Consider the following 19430-nt stretch of genomic DNA (forward strand, 5'->3'; position numbering starts at 1 on the left):
TTTCTTGTCACAAAAATGGAAAAGTTTGGGTGGCAGCCTCCAGACCCATCGAAAAGGATTGCGCATGTATTATGTGTGTCAGTCAGAGTCTTCATAATTGATCAACTATCGCCAACAATCAATATTAAACTTACATAAAAATCAAAGCAAATATAAAAATACACATTTAGCCTCGCCAAACACGTTGATGATGACTCTGTGCCATTCCATGTAAGTTTTGTTGTTTCTCGATCATTCTATGACTGAAAAAATGGGCTGTGGAAATTAAAAAAAGTTTCTGAAAATGAGAAGAATACTATCTGTAGAGAAGTAGAGCTATAATTAATTATTAATTTCCCCACCAAGACTAGTCTACGTTTATTCGTGTCCAGCCACGTGTCCGTCCCTCATTGGCTGCTCAAATTTCTCCAGAAATAGTCAAGATCGCACAGTTCAAATACTTCACTTCCACTGCATGCAGATTGCAGCATAGCATCTCAAGTAACGTTCAAAATCATCTAGATTATTCTTTTTTATTTTTCTAGTTCTAGGCTAGTTTTATTAAAGTCATTTATTACACATTTTGAGTAAAAGAATTAAATGCAACACACGTTCTTGTGATCGAAATATTAATAAATAAAAGATCTCTTCGAAGAAATAGAGCAACATGATCGTCTAAACTTATACATAAAAATGAGTAAATTACAACGAGTTTTTCAAATATTTGTCGTGATTATAAGGGATAATTACACTCTCATCTTTTGAGATTTGGTGTAATTATACGTAGATCACCTGTAGTTTAGAAAATTATACCTAGCACCCTCTGCAGGTTTACTTTTATCAGACAAATAAGTTTCCTCATTAGTCAAAATTCACTTAATCTGCTGATAATAACAAAAAAAAAAATGAATGAAAATTGACATTTATCTTCGGACTAAACTACCCTTATAATGGTGAAGATATACCCCTCACATGCATTAATATGAGTATAATTTGATCATAAAAAAAATTATTTGACCTTCTATAAGTCGGTAAAAAGTCAAACTAGGATATATATATATATATATATATTTAATTTTTTTGTTAATATCAGTGAATTCGGTGAATTTTGACTAACGTAAGGATTTATTTATTAGACAAAAGCAAACCTCAAGGGTATTAGCTAAATATAATTTTTCAAACCACATGGGATCTACATGTAATTACACCAAACCTCAAGGGAGGGGAGTGTAATTATCCCTAATTATAAATTCCATCTCATTGTTTGAAAAATAACAAATATCCCCCTAAAATTACAAATCCCATAACAAATACGCTTCCCGAAAATCAGAAATACTATAACAAATACCCCCTTTTGACTGCTTATTGTAGGAAGGCAAATACATTCCCTAGAATTACAAACGTTGTAACAAATACCCCCTTGTGACTGCTCATTATAGAAAGTATTTGTAATTTTTTAATAAGAGAATATTTGTAATTACGAAAAACATAAAAAAAACCCCTTATACTTCACCTATAAAAGTAGCAACATGACTTTTTAATACATAAGACATTGAGTTTCTTTTTTAAAAGTATAAGGGATGCATTGCGAGTTTTCATTTTAACTTTTTAAGAATAAATTAAATTTGTAATTTTAAACTACGTATTATGAATCAAATACCTCACTAAATTACAAAAACGTACCAAATAATCCCCTATTTTCATAATACCCCACTAAATTACAAAAACGTACCAAATAACCCCCTATTCTTAGTGGTTATGGTTAAAAATTAACTCCGTTAATAATTTAGAGAAAATAACAAAGTGGATCTTGGCCATATTTGCTGATTCAGCATCAAATTGTTCTTGTCTAGTGGAAGGAAATGACCTACCCTTGAAGTTGTTTTTGCTGTAAAACGTGAAAGCAAAAAAAAGCGACTTCAAACCAAAATCGTTTGTGATAAAGTAGCAATAATAAATATAAATGTCATTATCGATATTTTATTAATTACTTTTAGTGATAACTATACTGTGATTAAATCAAAATTACATCACTCATTAGAAAAAATATAATATTTTGTTATAGTTTATTGCTATAGTTAAAGTCTTTGAAAAAAAAATAATTTATTTATTTATCCCCCCTTTTTTTGGTAGTGAAATGAAAAGATGAACATGTGATATGGATATATAGACAAAAAAAAAACTTCAAATTTAGGTGAAGAATTATATATCATTTGAGAAATGGGCTTAATGTAATTTACTTTTATGCTATTTCAAACGAGTAAATTATTTTTTTATAATAAAATAATAGCAATTTATGTCTTTATACTTTTTAAAATGAAGCAATTTACCTCAGTATCTAATGAGGTAATTGTTTTGTTTTAGAAAATACGGGAGGGTAAATTAGTGTATTTTAAAAATTATAAAAAGATAAATTACAATTTAATTTTTTATAAAAAATAATAATTTATTCATTTATAATATCACGTTGCATTGAGAGCTTTTTTTTCCGTTTGAGAAATAGACATTCTGGGAAAAAGTAATTCCCAAGCTTTTCTTAGTTCCATCCTTTTTCAATATTATATTCCCTTTTGACCCCACATCAAAATATCATTTCAGATTCGGAAAAGGGGTTAAATGCAATTTATCCACGTGATATATAAAATGAGTAAATATCATTTATAAAAAAAATCAGCAAATTATTCTATTTTGTTTCAAAAAATGAAGCAAATTATCTCCTATTAATAATTTAGATAGAGGAATAATTTGCTTTATTTTTCAAAATACAGGAAATAATTTACTATTTTATTATTCATGTGGGATTTTTTTACTAATTTCTCATATCACAAGGGCTAAATTGTAATTTTTTTCCTTTGGAAAAGTAAAGTTAGAAACCAGTTGGAAATTATACCCAAGTTACCCAACTTATTTATTTATTCATTAATTAATTATTAACAATTGTATTAGTAACTTATTACTAATTAATTAACAATTATTAGAAAAAATTTATTAATTACTATTAAAATAAAATAATATTCATATATTGGTGAAATTTGAATCCGTGACCTTGTAATTATGGACCCCAACTTCGTCCACCAAATTAGGCTTCATTCGCATAAAAGTTCCGCCATAAAATTATGTTTTCGACAGTTAATTTTAATTGACTTCTAAATAAATCATACATTTAGAACTCATTCATAATAGTGTTTAAAGCAGTATTAATATTTAATTTAAATTTCAAGAAATTATTACAAAAATAAATCTTACTTTAGCTCTCTTTAAAGAAAATATAAATTCATAAAATTGGGATATAGGTAATATTTTTATGTTATTTTACTTAAAAAATTTTCAATTTTCTCATGATATTTGTTTTCTTTTCAATATTATATCTTTATCTTTTTCTTTATCAACAATATTTTAAAAATCCAATATTTTTTTATTAAATATTTTATATATACTTTTTTGTATTTTATTAGTTAATGGGAATTTTGAATAAAAAAATATATAAATATTTCATTTTAAATAATTTTTAAAAAATATATATCTATTTATCTATCTTTACTTATTTATGAAGTGTAAGAACCTTAAAATAATATTGGTAATTTGTGTCTTAACTAAAATCATATTAAAAAAATGTCCTATTTCATGATTCTCATAAAAATGAAATTATTTTAGTCGTTTTGATTAGTTATTTAGATTATTTGTTTTTTTATTTTTAAATAAATTTAAATTATATCACGTATTGAATGTGCCCCCTACATTATGCTTGTAGAGCTGTAAATAATTTAGGCGAATCGATACATCATTGATTAGGTTTTTTTTGAATTATTGTCGAACTTTGGTAGAGTGTAATTGAATTATAACTCAGTCAAATACGATTAAAAAATCAAATAATTTGATATTCTTGAGTTAAATACAGTTACCATCCCTGAAGTATCCACCTCAGATCAATTATTTCCTAAAGTATTAAAATCCTAGTCTTTACTTTTTAAATTTAAAAAGTCCATTTTACCCTTATAAAAATTGCTTTGTGAAAACAAAAATAAAGAGATTTTTAAAATGTCAAAATTACCACTTGTCTAATTCTAGTCTCACTTGTTCATCAAACTCTTTTTATTTTCATAATTCTAAAATACTTGGAACTCATTTTATTTTAATTTCACTTATTTGTAAAATTAAATTAAAAATAAGTTATACATGTATATATATATATATTTACTTAAACAAATATACAATTAATAAAACTAAAAGGGTTGATGAACTAATACAAAAATATAGAATTAATATATATTTATATATGATAATTATATATATGCTTTAATTTTATGCATGTATAAATTTATTTTTAACTTGATTTGACAAATAAGTAAACCACAATAAAATGAGCCACGAGTACTTTATGATTACACATAAAAGGAGCTCGATGAACAAGAAAAAGTTAGAATTAGACAAATGGTGATTTTGATATTTTAAAAATCTTTTTATTTTTTTTTTCATTCACAAAGCAATTTTTGTAAGGGTAAAATGGACTTTTCAAACTTAAAAAGTAAAAAATGGGTTTTAAGGTTTTAGGGGTAATTGATGTGGGTATTCTTGAAAACTGTATTTTACCCAATATTTTTAAGTGTACATTATTCACACACTAATCAGATCAAACTCGATTAGGGGTATGCCACAAAATAAAATAATGGGAGAGTGCAGTGACGCGCCTCAGCAGCCACGTCAGGTGGTGGAAAGGTATGGGCGGGGCTGATGGGCCTCTGCGTGGCAGAGCAATTATGTGTTTATCCAGAAGAAGTAATCACAATAGCAACAATAACAACATCGACGACGTCACTCTCACGCATATACATACACTCCTTTCTGTATCTATCGCATACAACTTTTCTCTGTTTATATATTGCGGTGAGGCAAACGGGCTTTTTCATCTCAGCCATACCCACGCTATCCTCAGCTCCGTCTCTACGTATACACTATCTCCAACCAATCTTCATAGATTATCTTTTCCACGCATTGAAACTCTGCTTTTATCTCCTCTTCTTTTTCCTGAAAATCTGCCTAGTTTTCTTTTTCCGTTTTGCTCTATATATTACGAGGGAGAGTGACTGGAATCGAGAGCGTTGAACGTGTTGAGCAGGGCCGTTTCATATCTTGGTATGCTTTGGACAGCGGTTTTGTTTGTGTTTCTTTGTTCCTGCATGTGGATTTGAGAGAAAGTGTTTTTTTTTTCTTTTAGTGTGATGAGGTTTTTTTGGATCTTTTCTCTGAAGGGTTTTGAATTTCTTGAACTGAATTTCTGTGCTCCCTCTTGATTTTAATGTGTTTTTGTTAATGCCCGGAGGTTTAGTATGCGTTTTTTTTTGTTTTATCTTGGGTTTATCTCATGGGAATCATTCTTTAATTCTTGTGATTGCTCTGCTTGTGCTGAAGGGCCTGACTTTACTTTAAAAATTTGAATCAAACAACAAGCGTTATGCTGTTTTGCTTCACTTTCTGGATTGTTTTGATCTCGTTTCGATCTTCGATTCTATATATCTAGTTCGGAGTGGAAGGGAGGAAAAAAATTAGGACTTGTTCTTGGGAACTGTGAATCTTTTCTTTGTGTTTCTGGGCTGTCGCCTCTTGTTATGGATCCTCGTATCACATTTCAAATTTATAAGTTTCGAATCTTAGAGCCCTGCAACGGAAGAGAGAATTTTTACTTTTCATCGCCGGCAGCTAAGCTACTGCATGTTTTACCTCGATCAGCTCCAATTTAGGAGCCCAACACTCTGAAATTTGTATTGTGTTCCTCGACCTCTTAAATTTCTAGGAATAATCTTTTTGTTATTCGAGGTCTTTTGTTTCTTGTTGAACTCTTTGGTTTGAAGTTTTCTTGAGTTCCCTTTTGTCCTGTTGATTCAAATGACTATATGAAATCAATTTTCCTCTGGTTTAGATAAAGAGCTCTGGTATCGAGTGTGTTGGCATCTGGGATTTTGAAAGATCTACATTTAGATTCAATCATTTTTCTTTATGTTCTCTTCATTCAATTACTATGACATTGTGTTCCTTTTTTGAACATGCAACAGATAATTCTGAAACATCTATATGCAGATTCTTGCAGTATTCTGTTTTGTGAATAATTCCATCTCTTGATTTCAACTTTCTTGTTATGAGTGTGTTTTATAAGCTAAAAAATGGTGGAGCCATGATATCTCATGGGATCCCATGGGAGCCCCTTATTTACAGATCTGTTGTTACTCATTAAGGTGTAGCATATGATTTTGCTCGTGTTGCGACCGATTATTTTTGCATATAATCAATCAAATTCATTATGTGTTGCCCATTTGGTACTCACTTATTTGAGATTTTAAGAAAGTAGGTTGTTGGTTGGGAGATACACTATGATGAACGAATAGTCTTGCAGAAATTGATGGATGCTTTTATCTTACAATTCGTGTTTGTTGTATCGACTTTTCACCTAAAATTATTGTTGATCAAATTTAGAATGGGAGAGTAGAAAATTGTGATAATGATGTTTCTTAAATGCTTTTTCCTTCCTTCCGAGGATTGTGAATAGCTGCGTAACCACGTTAGGACGGTGGGTAGGAAGTGAATTAAGGAGTTGGAGTTGATGGAACCTGGTTGTTGTAGTCACATCAGTTACTCACCCTTACATTACAACTTGGGCTAATTTTATAGATCTCTACCCACATAAGGCTATGTTATATGCTAAAATACTGATATGGGAGATCATTCTTTCCTGCCTTCAGTTATTCCATGCCGATTGCCTCTGCACATCACATTGGGATTCCTCTGTGTTTGAACAAATTCGACAATCTGTGACGTCCTCCTTCCCCTTTGAATGTGCTGTTTTCTTTGTCTGTCTTTAGGTAACATGGGCCTTAACAATCTCTTCTTGTGACAGATCTGTTCATACATCTGCACCAAAATCATTACATGGAACATTATCACCAAGGAGCAAGAATTCAAAGAGAGTTAAATGAAGCCGAAGCGTCGTGCGAGAATTGGAAATCCTTGACTTCTACACTTGATGAGCCGGAAACTAATTCATCCGGTGGCTTTGAGTGCAACATCTGCCTTGACCTTGTGCAAGATCCAGTCGTCACGTTCTGCGGGCACCTCTACTGTTGGCCCTGTATATACAAATGGATCAGTTGCCAAGACACCTCTCCTGAAAACCCCGATCACCAGAAACCGCAGTGTCCCGTTTGCAAGACGGAGGTTTCACAAAAGACCTTAATCCCACTCTATGGTCGAGGCCAGACTCCAAACTCCCCTAAAGACGAATGTTCACATCTCATACCACAACGACCTCCTAGTCCAAGATGTGGGGGTGGCACATTCTTGCCGAATATGACCAGCAACCGTATATCCCCTATTCACCAACTTCATCGTGGAAGCTACGCACAACCCTCTCCACCATATCATGTGGGCAGCTACATGGCTTCTCCCACACTCGGTGGCAGCACAACTCATTTGGCAGACCCGATGATCGGGATGTTCGGAGAAATGGTTTATGCTAGAATATTTGGGAATTCGGAGACGACGATGTACGCCTATCCAAACTCATATCATTTGGCAGGCAGCAGTAGTCCTCGGCTGAGAAGGTATATGATGCAAACTGACAGATCACTTAGCAGAGTCTGCTTCTTCCTTTGCTGTTGTGTAGTGCTATGTCTTCTCCTCTTCTGAACAGTTGGTTTGCACTTCTATTTTTGGTTTACTGTACACTTGTAAAGATTCAGTGTACTAATTGAGGTGTAAAACTCGGCTTCCTATAATATGTATATATATATATATATATGGTTGGTTTCAATTTTAGCATTTTTCGTCCAAATATTATGTCGTATTTGTATAGTGAGATCGTCGGGTTGTCCCCTAAGGGATATAATATATAGGATTTAATTATCTGATATATGATTTAATCATAGCGATGCACAATAGAGTGTCAAATCTTTGGTAGAAATCTCTTGTAATATATTTAGATTAAAGCGAATTTATAAGAGAAGAAGTGAAAAGAAGGTATAAGACATTCTTCCAACGAAAAAAAATGACTAAATTACGATTTGTTACGAGAAAAATATATTTATTTCATCCCATAATAAGTTTTATAGTGGCAATTATTCTATAAAGTTGTCACTATATAAGAACAACGGCAAAAGAATTATGTATAAAATTATTGTTAAAACTACTTATTCACACATGTACACATCGACAGCTTTACGAAAAATTTATTAATCGTTAGTATAATAACGTAAGAATTATAATCTTTAGGGTAACTTATATTTTGTCATCTGAACTATGCTCGTTTTTACACTTTAAACTTTGAAACTATTTTTCTGTCCTAACTTATCATCTCAATTTCACGAAATAACATAGAAACAGTCATAAACTACAAAGTTGCAAAATTTGACAAAGTTGAGATGGTAAATTGACACAAAAAATAAAGTTCAGATACCAAAATGTAAAAACGATCATAATTCGTATGACAAAATATAATCATTTCTAATCTTTAATATAACTAAAAATATATCATTTAATCTTTAGTCATATTATCTTTTGCAGCAGTGGCAGAGCATGGTCTCTGAAACATAGTAGGATCAGAGTTTTGTGATTTTCGTGTAATGAGATAAAAATGTAGGATGGTCCGTGACAGACTGACTGATGCATCAGTAGGCGTAATGTTCCATGACTACACTGTCTGTGTGTGGTGCATAACGTGAAAATTAATACTTCTCTTCAAAGGGCTATAAATGAGGTTGTAATGGAACAGGTCGGCTGTCAGCTAGTAATTTACAAAAGTGGTCCTCCCACATTATTATTATTATTTGATATCATAAATTCCTCCACCAAAACTTAGATGGAGCAAGTGGTTGTGGTGGGGTTGGGGGTGTTTTCATAGCTCTCGTTCAATGCGTTTCTCAGTATTTTGTTGAGGTGTATCTATCTTCTATATATATATATATCTTCTAGAAAATATTTCTTTTTCTATTGTAATTTTTAAATTTATATCAATGTTTCAATTATTCGTTGATATAGAAGTTAATTCTGTTTTATCCTCATATAAAAATACAACTAATACACGAAAATGGCTACATGACTTCTGAACTTGTGAAAAATAAGCTCGTTGTCTTTAACCTCAAGGGGTGGCGTTGTCTTTCTTTCCACAAGTTCAGGGATGGCAGTTGTATATTTTTTTTTAATTGTTATTTTCTATTTGATAGTGTTACATTTACCCGCAAATATAATTTAGGGGAAGTTTGCAAAGGCTTAAAATAAGAATTAATTAGTTTTATAAAAAAGTATTTTTTTTTTTTTTTTGCAGTTACTGTCTTTGAACTGCTTGAATTCCCGACCAACTCTTCAAGCTTATTCATAGAATTATAAATATTAAACTGTTTTTTCAAAATCTCCAACTTTATTTTTTTTTATTTTTAACTTTTTATTTTCAGATACTTCTAATTATTACTTACTACAAGAAAATATAATATTAGTGACATAATATCAAGTGATAATTTTAAAGTTATTACTAAAAATATATATTAAGTGATAACAACTTTTATCTTGTCACTATATGATTATTAGTGACGAAATTTGTGTCTGAAATTGTCACTAAGTAGCGACAAATCTATAATGACAACTTAATGACTGGTGTGGTTGAGATTTTTATGAAAGGATGAAATGTGAATTTTAGCATGCGACACAATAGCTCATTAGGTAAAAATACGATTTTCGAGAGGGTTTCTTGGTAGGTGCGATCACAATTAATGAATAGTAGATGTATTAAAAAAATAATATTTTTAGTACTTATATTAGTGTTGAAAGTTATATTGTGTGGTGGATTGTATGTGCTTACCATGTGCATTATATATATTAAATTATATTTTTACCCTTGTAAGTGAATGTTTTTTACTACTATACATCAGTGATAATACAATATAGTGGCAACTATTATTTATTGTCATTAATCGTTACTATACATGTGTCGCTAATTATATGTAGTGACAAATTTGTGAATATTTTTCTTTGTCACTAATTCGTGCTATTTACGATTGTTATAAAATAATATTAATTATTAAAAATCATGAAATTTATCATTTTGATAAAAGGTAAATTACAATCACCTTTCCTAATGTTTGACATAATTACAAATGCCTCCTTATTGTTTGAAAAATTACAATTACCCCCTGATGTTTGATGAAATTATGTAATTCTTGGATGGACATATGTAATTGTCAATTTTACAGTTACTGTATTTTTTATTTTTTCAAAAATTAAAAATTTATAAAAGAATCAAATGGGATGGATGGAAGAATTTGAAAAATTATAAAAAAATAATCCACTTAGTCCATAAAAAAAATAAAATTATAAATTTTAATCTACAAGGACATTTTGATCAATTCACTATAAAAAATGGACGAAAATCTAATGGATTGAGATAATTGTTATATGATCGTTAGAATCAGAGGGGTACTGGTAATTTTTCAAATTCCAATGAGGTATTTGTAATTATACTAAAACTCAAAAGAGTTCGTTGTAATATAAATTGATCATTTTTTTTTTAACTATATCTGAACAACACCCATACTACAAAAATGATTGAGATTCGATAAACTCGATCTGAATTATAATTTTTCGAGATCGGAAAAGTTGTTTGTTTTGAAGCTAAGGGATTAGGTTAGAATATAATAATAATGTGAAAAGTCATTGGTGTGTGGAAAGGGACATTATGGTGGCTGCTATGATAGATGAGAAGGTTCCAAAGTGTGTGGGGCTCTCATATGTTGTCTTTGCCCCTTGACTTGGGATAAATCCAACCAAGGCGTCAACATAAAGCCTTGGGGGTACAATTCCTATTTCCTACACCGCTTTCCCATTTTTAGAATATATGAGTTACGTGCAAGCTTTGAAATCTTGTTGCCAACCAATCCAAATTGGACACTCTTTATGTATTTGTTTTTTCAACTCTTCATTTTATTTAGGGTAAATTACAACGATTTTTTATAAAGCTTGACATAATTGCGAATATTCTTTCATTATTTAAAAAATTATTAATACTTTTTAATTTTAACGGTCGTCTAACAATTAGCCAATTCATTAGATTTCCATCAATTTTTATGGCAAACTGACCAAAATACCCTCGTGGATTAAAAATTATAATTTTATTTATTTTTTTATGGATGAGTGGATAATTTTTAAAAAATTTTCATCCCATTCGATTTATTTTATAAGTTTTTAATTTTTTTTAAAAAATACAAAGATACAGTAAGGGCAAAGTTGAAATTTCATACCTATATAATTACATAATTTCATCAAACATCAGGGGGGTATTTGTAGTTTTTCAAGCAACGAGAGAGTATTCGTAATTATGTTAAACCTCAAGGGAGGTTATTGTAATTTACCCTTTTATTTACTCTCAACAAATATCAGGTGGTCTTTAAACATTTTTGTTCATTTTCTCATGATCCAAATGATTTTGGATTAAAACGCAATTTATCCCTACGATACGTGAAATGAGCAAATACCTTATGTGAAAAAAGAATTATCTATTTACTCTTCTGTGTTTCAAAAAAATGAAGCAATTTACAATGACTTATATAAGGGGTAATTTGCTTCATCTTTCAAGAAACATGGAGTACTTTATTATTTTATTTTTCACAGTGATTTTTTTGTTCATTTTTTATATGACAGCGGGGTAAATTGTATTTTTCCCAAATAATTTTGGAACCTCACCCATATTTTAATTAGTATTTCAACTATTTATTTATATAGATATGGACAAAATTGTAAGCAAATTTTAACAAATATGTGCACGTTAAAAATGGTATCAGTTTATGTGATTAATGGAGAACGGGAGTGGATTGGTCCGGAAATGCAATGGAAGTGTGATAAAAACAAAAATTAAGGGGATTAAATGGAATTTAAATAAATAATACAAGATCTACGTTTGAGGCTATGGAGAAAAACGAGAAGCAATATCTAAATAGGAAACATTACCCTTGTTGTTTTCTTTAGATCGGCTATACGCGTTGCTCCTTTCCAAGATCCGTGCAAGCTAACAAGCTATCTTTCACTAGGAGAATCCTTCTCCTTGACGTAGAAAAGGATATTCATGGGCGAGGGTTGTGTATTTAGATCGGGCTTGTTTAATTCATCCAATGAATTCAATTAAACTTAATTACTAATCTATTAGGCTTATTATTTAATCTAAATAAATAAAATACCAAATAGAAAAAATCTATGTGAATATTTAATTTTATTAAATATACAAGAGCTCAAATAACTTAATTAACAAATCGAATTTATTACTCAAGCTCAAAATACATAATTAGTCCAACTAATTATTTCTAACCTATCTCTGCTAAATAATGAATCCAATCCATTGATCAGACAAGCTTATCCACTAATTAATTAGTCCAAGCCTAATTTAGATCAATTTAATTAATTTAAAAGACTAAGTAAAAAATTAATTAATCTAATTAATTAAATTTAAACTATTCCTCCAATGGATTATTCCTCAAAATGATCCAATAATTTATGTTCTCCAATAATTAATTTAATCTAATTAAATTAATTCACTTCTTTCCATCACTTTTCAGTAATTTGAGTGTGATTCATGCTGCTAGTTTCATATGGGTATGGTCTTACTATCGACCATCTCCCGACCTTAGTCTATGGTATGAAACTGAGCATCGGTTTCCATCATTAACTAGACAAGTATGCTTCATATTCAAGATGCGTTTAGTCTTCTGATTAACGCAGAAAATTCCTTCATACTCAATCAATTGCTATGGCCATAGACTTGAAGAGTTTAAACCATTTCAAAGCGTATAAGAAATCTTCCTGTCACAATATTGAATAGGGGACATATTTTTTCTTGGAATCCACCATCCTCAATACATACTTCAACTCATCGGATAAGGGTTTTAATGACCATATCATAAAGACACGATCACTTCTTGCCAAATTCAAGATATAGTGTTCGTATGCACTCGATTGTAATGACTCCTTAAGTTCGATGACTAATCTCTATTATCAGAATCGAAAATTTCAGTCATATCGACCAAGCTTTCAAGGTTTCCATGTGATGATTCCGGCAAGTTAGTTCAGTCAATCGACTAAGTTGCCAACCAACCCACTAAAATTGAATATACGATCCAGGTCTAAAATACGACACTCACCTAGTGCACACAATAGTTAGTGCAAGTGTCTATAGGACTCTCGATGCCTAATATCAAGGTTCTCGATTTGGAACATTCCAAACCAACTCTTAAAAGTTGATTTCATGGCTACCAACCTATGCACAACATAACTAAATGAGTTTAACCATTTGATCTGTGGGCATTTATTGTGATGTCAAAACGTTGTTTAACATGAGCAGTAAACACAACAAACACGTATGTCATGGATGAATACTTACTCTATTCATCAAAACTATACTGCCTTGATAAAGATTGACGAATAGTTCCAAGAACTGCCAGTCTAATTGGCTTTCTGGTCACCTATTTTAAGAATCTTTCCACGTGCCTTAAAATCCAATTACCCACATTAGATCGATCTTTTTGAGAATGAGCAATCTGCAATACCGGCTCGGTCTTGCGAGTATATTATATTTTTCTACTAAATTAATATTGCACAACCGCTCATCACCTCTTTCTACCATCGTTTTGAGTAGATGGTGTTGTTTAAGAATTTTCTTTGGATCTTGTGGTGAGATCTCTAGTTCAAAAGTTTTTGCCACAACGTAGTTGTTAACCTTCAAGGTAACTACTGGCTCGGCCGTGCTAGGCACCATATCCAATCATTGGATGCAAATCTTCTATCCAAACCACTTCCTTAGCAACTTTTAAAGTTGCCTTACATTCGACTTTATATAAGAATAGGTAATTAGAAAGTCAATTGAATTGACTGTTTTCTATCTTTATCAAAATAATATTGTCTTGATAAATATAGTAAGTGTTCATAAAAAAGATTAGTGTTTTGTTGTGCTCACTATTCACATTGAATGGTGTTTCGATATCACAATAAAAGCCTGACCAAAAGGTTAAAATCATGGAGTTGGGCTGTATAGGGGTTGGCAACTATGAAACCAACTCTTAAAGGTCGGTTTGAAATATATCAAGTCGGGGACCTTGAGAAAGGGCATCGAGAGTTCTATATTAGAGACTTGCACTAACTATTGCAATCGTGTTTCGTTAGCGAGAGACGTAGGTCATCTATGCAATTTGTTATATGTAAGCCTTGAGGGCTTGGTCAATATGACTAGGATTCATGATTCCTGATAATCTAATTAAAGTATATATTGTACAAAAATATATCCCACATAATCATGCTCACAACCACATACGATATCCAATATCATATAAAATCGCATATCCTAGTGCAGAAAGTACATGTAAAATTTGGTAATTAAATATTAAACACAAGTTCAACCAATGTAAAATGATTCTTATGTTAAAATCCTTTTCAAATTAAAGTAATTTAATTTTAGGAGATACCAAATATCAACCAAACATTAAATTCAAAAAAAATTAATCATCTCAGAAAATATAAAAAATCAATTTTTTTTTAGAAAAAATGGTCCAATTGACTGACATTCCATGTAGGCAGGCAGGAGTAAGTGCGTAGGCTCCACTGCCTGTCGCGCCCAACGCCAGCGCCAGCTTGTCGGGCGAGTGCAGCACGCCAGCAAACGTGCTTTCTAGTAGGGCAGCAGTTACGATTGTTGCTTATTTTTTTTTGAATTTTTCTTTTTCTTTTTTTCAAATTTTGAAACCACAAAAATCATTAATTACAGAAAATAAAACTTTTCATTATTCTCATGCCCAAGATCTAAAAAACAAAAGTTAAACATGTATAATCTTAGCACATAGATATGCAATAAAAGCAATAATCTATATGCTTTCAACCAATTAAATATGTAAGCATGCTGAAAACACATCGTACATATTAAATTTAAGGTTTATACACTGAACCGAGTTCTGATATCACGTGAAGGAAATAGATCGGTATGAGGAGCGCGAAAATGCGAAAATTCAAAATTCGATAAATGAAAGCATAATAAATCCGATCAAAGGATGTACCCTTGATCTCTCTCAAATTCGATGTATAATATATAAATTTAGGCCAAGAATTAGAAAGAAATCCAAGGATACAAGAATTTAAACAAAACTCTTATCCTCTTCATTTTCTTCGATCGGCTTCAAGCGTTGTTCCTTTTTCCAACCGGATCGTCCTTTCCAAGATTTCAACTTGAAATCCTCTAAATAAGTCTACTACAAACACTAGGGATCACCTCTTTCTCATGCTAGCAAGGCAACCTATACACTCACATGCATATAACCTCCAACCATGATGAAATAACTACTCCATCATGTTCATCATGGTATGAAATTTTAACTCTTTCTTAACTTGCTCCAACCTTCCTCAAATGGGTTTGGACTTCAAATATGCACATCATACCCAACCAAAGTTCATTGGACAATAATTAATTAAATTAATTTTAGCCCAACTAAGTTCAAATATTCATTTAATCCAATTAAATAAATCTAAGCCCAAATATTACTTAATTGATCAATTATTTAATTAAGCCAAACCTAATAAATTAATCCAATTAATTTAAAGGTATTAAGCCCAAAAATTAATTAATCCAATTAATTAATTCATGAGCCATCCATCAAATGATTATTAAATAAATGATCCAATCATTTATATATTCTTCTTAAATTAATTTAATCCAATTAAATTAATTTATTTGTTCTCGAATTAATTCCACCAATTCCATAGTGATTTGTGTATGACTCTTTAGGTTTACCCTCAACTAGACTTGGACATTGTGTTCAACATAAATAATTAATTAAATCTAATTTAATTAATTATTAATCGAAAACGCCCGTCACCATGGGTGGCTATCTACAACGGTTCATGATACTAGAGACTAGGTGGATGTTGGCGTGAATATTTAGGCTCTTGTGTTCCATACGGATCCGGTCCTTTCGTCGACCATCTTCCGGCCCTAGTCTAGGATATGAAATTGGATGTCGGTTCCCATCCTAGACCAAGCACTATGTTGAATACTTGAGATGCATTTACTCTATTGATCGATAAAGAAAACCATTTCCTATTCAACCAATCGCAATGGTCATAGACTTAGAGAGTGTAAACTATCTCAGAGCGTATAGGAGATATATCCATCATATACGGATAGGGGATGGATTCTATTTTGAAATCTACCATCCTCACTACATATTCCGACTACATAGGACAAGGCTTGTAACGACCACATCAAAGACATAGTCATTTCTCGCCAGATCTAAGATATAACCATCATATGCATGCGACTGCCATGATTCCTCAAGTCCAAGGACGTCGGCAATTCAAGTCATACAGATCAAGCCTCTGAGGCTTCCATATGACGATTTCCGCGAGTTAGTTCAATCAGTTAACAACCTTGCCAACTAATCCACTAAAATTGTATAGACATCCCATATCTATCGCCGATGAAACACGATACTCATCCAATGAATGCAATACATAATGCAAGTCTCTATAGGACTCTCGATGCCCAGTCCCGAGGTCATTGACTTGGAACGTTTCATACCAACCCTCAAAAGTTGGTTTCATAGCCGCCATCTAATGCGCAATCCAACTACATGGATTATTCAATTGGTCTGAGGGCATTTGTTGTCACGTTAAAATGTAAATAGTAAGCACAACAAACACATGGCCACAGATGAATGCTTACTACATTCATCAAGATAATATCACATTAATAAAGTTGCTAAATAGTTCCCAAAATTGCCAATCCAATAGGCTTTCTGGTCACATATTCTAACATTCCCATCTTAGACTAGGCATTTATACTCATAACTCCAGTCCTTGTTTACTAATTGATTGATGCGAAAAACACATTCCATTCATCCAGTCACTGTGGCAACAGATTCTAAGGGCTAAACAGGTCTTAGAGCGTATAGGAGACACTGTTGTCATAATATTGATAGAGGATGGATTCTATTTTGGAATCCACCGTCCTTGCTATATACTCTGACTGCACTGGACAAAACTTATGATGACTATGTCTCACAACACAGTCACCGCTTGCCATTTCCAAAATACAGTCTTTGTATGTAATGACTGTCATGGTTCTTCAAGTCCTAGAACTAATCTCGTACTATCAGAATCAGGAATTCGAGTCATACCGATCAAGCTCTCAAGGCTTCCAGATGACAATTGCTGCGTGTCAGTTTAGTCAGTCGACTACCTTGACAACTAAACCATTAAAATTGTATGGAGGATCTACGTCTGCTGCCGGCGGAATACGATTGAATTACTTAATGCAAGTCACTATAGGACACTTGATGCCCCGTCTCGAGGCCCTCAACTTGGATCATTCCAGACCGACCCTTAGGAGTTGGTCTCATAGCTGCCAAACCTATGCGCAACCCAACTCCATGGGTTTTACTTTTCAATCTTTGAGCATTTTATTGTGACATTGGATCACCATTCAACGTACGTTAGTAAGCATAACAAAACACTAATGCTTGTCTGATGAATACTTATTATATTCATCATTACAATTTTATTTTTATAAAGATTGACGAATAGAAAATACACCCCTTTGATCCCATTAATTCCCTTATCGTTTTAATTTATCGTATTTCACACTTACACTGCGTTCTTGGGCTGATCCACTCCCTTTCATCACCTCCTTTTTCCTAGGAATATAAAGTATTGCTACTACAGTAGGTAAAGAGAGAGATGAAAAAAATAGAAAAAAAAAAATCAGTTCAAATAGAAAATCAAGTCTAGCAAGATATGTTTGGGTCCTAGGCCCATTGGGTCTTGGGTTCAATTGAGTCTGAGTCTACACATTAATCAAAATAGTGGCCCTTTTAAGGCTTAAGCCTATGTAGGGTAACACCCCACCTAATTGCTGACCTAACCTAGGACATCAAATCTCATTAAGATCTCGTCGACTGTATGAACAAAATAATTAACGACTTGAAGCTGAATGCCTCAAAATATACTGAGGAGTTGGCCAAGCTGAATGAAGCTTTCTAGACTACAAAGGATGCGAGCCTCGAGCAAGGAGTCTGTAAAGTTCAAGGCCCAACACATATAAGAAGGGGTTAGTGACTTCATGAACCGTCCCATTCTTTAGTAATATGTAGATGAGAAGGCCTATCCGGAGTGCATGAATGCTCGAAGGCCTCGATGACGCTTTTGATGTGAGCCTTCTTGACTCGACAAAGGACGAGAACCTTGAACAACATCTTGATGATGGTGCCAACCTTCACATCCCCAAAGATCATCCATCAGGTCAGGCTCTTGTGCCTCGTATGGCGCCAAATGACGTGTGTCTAGATTCAAAAAGTTTGCAGAGGCCAAATCTGAATAAGGAAGGATTCAAATGTGCTTAGGTAAGATTGAAATATAAGAAACGCTATCTACAAAGCAAGAATCAATAAGAACCGTACCAAGAAAACCCTAATCATAATCCTCCTATATATGCTTAAGATAACAAGATTATAAAGGACTAAAGTAGGTAGGAAACGTTGTATCGTGGCATGGGGGCTATTATGTATAGACTTTTTGAATTATATAATTTCATGTCAATCATAGATCCAAAATTAATAGAATGATCATTATAAATTCATACATACTCGAGTTCAAAAATTGGACTACGTGGGGTTTAGTGACAAATGGAAATGTTGGGGGCATCTATGTAAAATTTTTATACTTTAAAGTAGGCCCCACATCAACATTAATATTTTAATAAATATAAATAAAATTCAAATTCATAATCTTATACTATCTCAAATAGGACAGTAATAATATTAACAATTATAATATATTAAATGACTTAATCATTGAATAGATAGCAAGCATGGAAATATATATAATAATTAAAGATTTGGGGATAGATTGATTTACAGATAAAGTCATGAATTTGGTGAAAAGTTGGTAAAGTGGATTCCTGTCAAAAAGAAGAAGACAGAAATTTTTATTGCATAAAAAATCGAAACTTTTCCTAAATCCTGATAACCTATCTCTCCTACATTCTTAGGTTTGATAGACTCTCTCCAGCTAACCTGTACCATTTAGTTGCTCGGTCATTACGTATGTGGATGCTAACATTTCGGATTAATCACATTTAAACTCTCTTTAAAAATATGAAATTATATATATTTTTTTAAAATTTTATACTCGCACCCCTTCTAAAATTATTCGTTAGACATTTGACCCATTTAATATTCGTTAGAGTATGGATGAAAAATACTGACGTATGCAAATAAATTATATACTTTTTTAATATTGCCCTCGTTTAATATTTTATATTTTGTACTTATAAAAGGATGAATAATATATATATATATATATATATGAGGGAAGTGAGGTCAAAATTATTTTATGTTTCTCTTAAAAATACAAAATTATTACATGGGAACATTAAATTAAGGTAAAAT

At 31.9% G+C, this 19430-nt stretch overlaps 1 protein-coding gene across 2 annotated transcripts; it reads left to right on the plus strand.

The window, feature by feature from the left end:
* On the plus strand, nucleotides 4867-7877 carry LOC105167831 (E3 ubiquitin-protein ligase RMA1H1). Of its 2 annotated transcripts, XM_020696158.1 has the most exons (3): nucleotides 4867-5112; nucleotides 6714-6782; nucleotides 6869-7877. In XM_020696158.1, the coding sequence occupies exon 3, from the start codon at nucleotides 6901-6903 to the stop codon at nucleotides 7654-7656; it is 756 nt and encodes a 251-aa protein (XP_020551817.1). In that variant the 5' UTR covers nucleotides 4867-5112; nucleotides 6714-6782; nucleotides 6869-6900; the 3' UTR covers nucleotides 7657-7877. The 2 variants fall into 2 exon arrangements, with proteins under 2 accessions (XP_020551817.1, XP_011085961.1); XM_011087659.2 differs by lacking the exon at nucleotides 6714-6782 and having other exon boundaries at nucleotides 4868-5112.

This window comes from Sesamum indicum, linkage group LG8 (assembly GCF_000512975.1).
Source record: "Sesamum indicum cultivar Zhongzhi No. 13 linkage group LG8, S_indicum_v1.0, whole genome shotgun sequence".
Classification (NCBI taxonomy): domain Eukaryota; kingdom Viridiplantae; phylum Streptophyta; class Magnoliopsida; order Lamiales; family Pedaliaceae; genus Sesamum; species Sesamum indicum.